Here is a 4821-nt window from a genome sequence, read left to right as displayed (position 1 = left end):
GGGGTCCGGACCCGGACCGCGGTCCGCCAGTTGGGGACCCCTGTTCTATAAAGACCCACTTTAAAAAAATCCCGTTTTTGGTGTTTTAACCTGTTCATTTTTCATGAACTCCTGTTGCTCTTTTTTAATTTAACCAGCTAAGTTATTGAGAACATGTTCATATTTACAATAACATCGTTTCTGCAGAAACTACTGTAAACAGTGAAACATTGGATCAGTTAGCAAAAACTGTAATTTGTGACATTAAAAAAAATGTTTTTTTAACAAATTATATTTTTATGTTTAGTAAACCATCAACTCAAAAATGCAATTTGATTACATCAAATAATTTTAAATATAACGATTTACAGAACTTTTGCTAATTAATCCAATGTTTAACTTTTTACAGTGTATGTCCTAGAAAACAACACGGCTTATTGATTTGGTCAAAAACAGCATCATCATAATGAAAAGACTATCAGGAACCCTTTCAAAATAGATGAAAAGATGATGGGAGTTAGACTTGAAGCAGCTTCTGCCTCACCTCCATCATTGACTCACTATTATGAAGCTTTTCCCTCACACAAAGAGGCCCATCTGGAACTGAGGGGTCACATACAGAGGGAGCCCTCACCTCTGTCGAAGTTGTACTGCTGAGAGATGATCTCGCCCCAGTACTTGGCACACTCAGCAGACAGCTTCTTGGGCTTGTCCAGTCGGCGGATAGCCAGAGCCTGGATGTGCTTCTGGAAGGCCTCCTCATTCATCTCCTCCAGGACCTTCTCCATGGAGAGGAGGAACGCCTCCACGCGGCTCTCCAGGTAGTGGGGGGCCTTCTCTGACTGGATGATGAAGCGCAGGCCCTGCACCCCATTAGCTCGCCGGGGTCCACTGAACACTATGTAACCTTAGGAGGGGGAGATGAGATTTATACCCATTATTAAAAACACTCGGACAAGATTTTCAGAGAAACAAATGTGTATTTGGAGTCAAAATGCAGACATCTATTGCAGGCAGATACAAAACCCCCACAGATTCTAACTCAGACCGTGCGGGGGTCTCACCCAGCTGCTCCTTGGTTCTGAGGGTGTTGAAGCAGGGTTCAGAGATGATCTGGCAGAAGAGCTCCAGCAGCATGTTGTCATGAGTGGTCTGCATGTCCGTCTGGTAGTAGATTTCAATGCCACAGTTGTTGTGAACCTCATTCCTCTGTTGGTAAACAAACCAGCCGCCTGAAACAAACACAAATATTTACTATGGGTGGAACCAATCCAGACATTGGAGACGGAAACTAAGACAGCTGCTAGAATGTGGATAATCAATCAATTCTTTAAATGAACTAGGAGCACTGCCATGGTGAGCACAATGTGTCCACAGGATGCCTGCTTTACCAAACCTGCAACAGTCAGCACTCCCCCTGCTAATGAAGACAACAGGTGCTGGATACTGACTCTGCTCTGAACAGGGAAGTCCTCTTTCTGTACTTGAAGAAAGGTTTGAGTGGTGATGTGAAGCCAATAGCATCAGGTGAACTGCAGCAACATCCAGAGGACTCTCACAAACATCTCCAAGAGAACTGAATCCCACTTCCTAATTCTGAAACAATTCAATACAAAATAATTTGTGTATCTGGAAGGAAAGTTATAAAATATTTAAGCTTTTAGATATTTTTTAAATAAAATCATTTTATATTTTCTTTATTTAACCAGCTGAGACAATTCTGAACCAACCAGTTTACAGTGAAGGATATTTTTAGAAGAAACCTGAGCAAATTCACTCACGCACAGTCTGAATTCTTCCCTTCTCCCTACCCCCTCCATTTGAAGGGGCATTTGCAGTGGAAGTGGTGTCCAAAATATAGATTTTTTTAGATCCCACCCTCCGTCACGAATGTAAACTGCATCATGCTGTGTCCCAGAGGAGAAGTGCTTTTCTTCACGTGGGTGCGCTCTGAAGCACACAAATCTGTGTGTGAGTTTTTGTTACAGCATGACCATTTTAAAGTTATAAAACCAATGTTGTTATGTATCTTTGAGCGCCGGAAGCTTCCCGCTAAAGCTAGCTGACCGGCAGCTACTGATGAGGTCATCGAACGAAAGTGATGTCGGAATTCAGAGACACTTTTTCATAACTCCTCATTTGAAGGGTTAAATGAAGGGGCAGAGAGAAGGGAAGAATTCAGATTGGGCCAGAGTATGCAAAAACTCCATACAGAGGACCTTCTTACTGCGAAAGGAGGGTGCTAACCACTACGCCACTGTGCAGCCAAAGCAGAAATTCCTGTTTTAAGCAAGAGTAAAGACTGAGACCAATAACTCAGTTCCATCAAAAACATCATCTAACACAAAAACAAAAAAAATAAACAGTTGTCAGGTTTGTTACCATGGAAACAGAGGATTTCATCAACAGTCTTGACACCCACCGTCTGGAACTTGAACCTCTCTGTACCGAATCAGCTGACTGGGTAGGAGGGGCTTGATGTGAGCATGCTCAATGAGCGTGTCCTCCACCATCTGCATCATGCTCAGCGCAGACTAGAGAAAACACAAACCACAGGACTCTGAATGTTTGAGGCCTACTGCTCCTGGTTCAAGATATCCTCAACAAACCAACATAAACAAATAAACAACACATCTAAAAATATAATGCTACACAAAAACAAAAAAATATTTGTCATTAAATAGATGCGCATTACAGAATAAATGAATCACAGCATATTTTGATTCTGTAATAAAAAAATAACAAAATACAGTTCCTTTACAAGGAGCTCCTACAGAGACTGAACAAACCTCCTTGGTAATGTTTCCATGGATGAGAGCTTCAATGTGTAACCGTGACAACAGCTGTGGTATGAAGGCTTTGAGGCGGGGAAGACTTACATCTGGAACACATTTAAAAAAGCAAATTGATCCTAGAAGTCAAATTCATTTTTGTTGAGTGTTTTTCCTTTTCAAACACAAGAAAGTGAGTAAAAAGTGTAAAACGATCTTCGAAAAGAAATAAAATAGCACTTCACCCACATGCAAATGTAAATAGTACATGTCAGAGGTTCAGGGTAAAGTTTGAAAACATTGAAACAATAATAAAGCACAAGGTTGACAATACTTCACCCCAATGGACTAAGATGTATCATCACTGTGGAGCAGACTGAACTAACTTTAGTAACCGACTTAAACAGCTGAATTGATTTAAGCTCAACAGATTAATAATCAATTCGCAAAAATATAGATCGATTTAGCAAATAAAGCTAAAGTCAGGTAGCTTGATGCTAACGTTTAATGGAATTTCCCATGGTAATGCTCAACCTAAACATACTTTGCTGACTAAACAAACATCTTTATAAACTCACAGACGTGAATTTTCCAAACATTTTTAAGGAAGTATTTTTAAAGTAATCTAAAACTTTGTTTTCCTAATGCTATAGCCTAACTGAAACTCCCTCCAGAAGAAGCAGAACAATGTTTCCAATGTTAATGATCTGAACATTTTTGTTAGAACTTCTCCTTTAGAGAATCTATGTAACACTGGATGATATTAACAATCTCATTATTTCACTGATACATTTACAGTATGTGAACTGGATCAGATTAATATAAATATATTCAAATCATATAGTAGATTATTAATGTATTTATAAACAAATGTGTATAAATGTGTGAACTCAAAATTGAATTGAAGAATCGAAAGAATAGAAAAAAAAAAAATCAGAATTGAATTGATTCAGGCTCTTGTGAATCGAATAGTTTCTGGAAATTCTCATGGATAACCAGCCCTACTGCCTACGGTGCCATACAAAGACAAATACAGGTAAGAACCAGTCAGAACTGCATGATTAAATTAAGTCTTCAAACATGGGCGAGCAGAAAACCTTTCAGCTTGAAGAAAACAGAAAGTTACAGATTTTTATATTATGGCTTTAATGAAGATGTGTATGAGAATTTAATGTAGAGAAGACTTCAGACATCATCAACTGTGTGCAGTCGTAAATGATGATGATCTGAGCAAATACCAGCTTGCTTTACTTCTGTTTTCCAGACTTCTATAGCAGAGGTCGACCTTTAGTTTCTGGTGAATTAAAGTATAAGATATTAGAAATAATGAAGTGTTGATACAACACTAAAAGAGATGTTTCTGTCTTATTTGTTTTCTCTTGAATAAAACCTGTTTTGAGCATAAACTAGATAAACTACAGACGAGCAAATGTGGATGTCCACACAGAACTGCTCTTGTGAAGTCTGTTGTGACCCACAGAAGATGAAAGATGGATAAAAAGCTTTGTTCTCACTGCTAGGACCAGTTCTAGGTCCTAGAAGTGAGGAGTCAAATATTTGTGACGGGGGAGGAGCCAGGACTAAGTGATGGGGCGGAGCCAGGACTAAGTGACGGGGGAGGAGCCAGGACTAAGTGATGGGGCGGAGCCAGGACTAAGTGATGGGGGAGGAGCCAGGACTAAGTGACAGGGCGGAGCCAGGAATGTGTGACGGGACAGAGTGGGCCTAATGGGGCTCCTGAAGAACGCACAGAAGTTAAGAATATTAAAAATCTGTACAATGCAACTGCATCTCACCTACTTCACCCTGACTTATCCTCATGTGTTGTTTGAAGTGTTTGCTACAACCTGTCACTTACAGTATGGCACACCAAAAATGTACATGAACATTTTCCCTTCGACTAAACCAACGGTCTACGACCTCACCTGCGTGACCTGTACAGGTTTGCTTCTGTTTCATCTGCAAACAGCCTGTATCCACCAATAAGGTCAGTTAGTTCTTCTTTTCCTTTCGGCTTTTCCCTTCAGGGGTCGCCACAGCGAATCAGTTTCCTCCATCTAAGCCTGTCTTC

The 4821-nt window shown here is 40.2% G+C and overlaps 1 protein-coding gene across 1 annotated transcript in view; it reads right to left on the bottom strand.

Moving 5' to 3' along the window:
* ide (insulin-degrading enzyme) overlaps nt 1-4821 on the bottom strand; it is a gene marked incomplete in the record, with an annotated part of 53125 nt that overhangs the window by 7723 nt on the left and 40581 nt on the right. Inside the window, 4 exon segments of the mRNA XM_024270481.2 lie at nt 614-886; nt 1044-1211; nt 2402-2513; nt 2769-2860. Coding sequence (XP_024126249.1) covers nt 614-886; nt 1044-1211; nt 2402-2513; nt 2769-2860 — 645 coding nt within the window.

Source organism: Oryzias melastigma, linkage group LG5, assembly GCF_002922805.2.
Source record: "Oryzias melastigma strain HK-1 linkage group LG5, ASM292280v2, whole genome shotgun sequence".
Classification (NCBI taxonomy): domain Eukaryota; kingdom Metazoa; phylum Chordata; class Actinopteri; order Beloniformes; family Adrianichthyidae; genus Oryzias; species Oryzias melastigma.
Note: the sequence above shows the minus strand (reverse complement) of the source record. Positions and strands in the feature narration are given on the sequence as shown.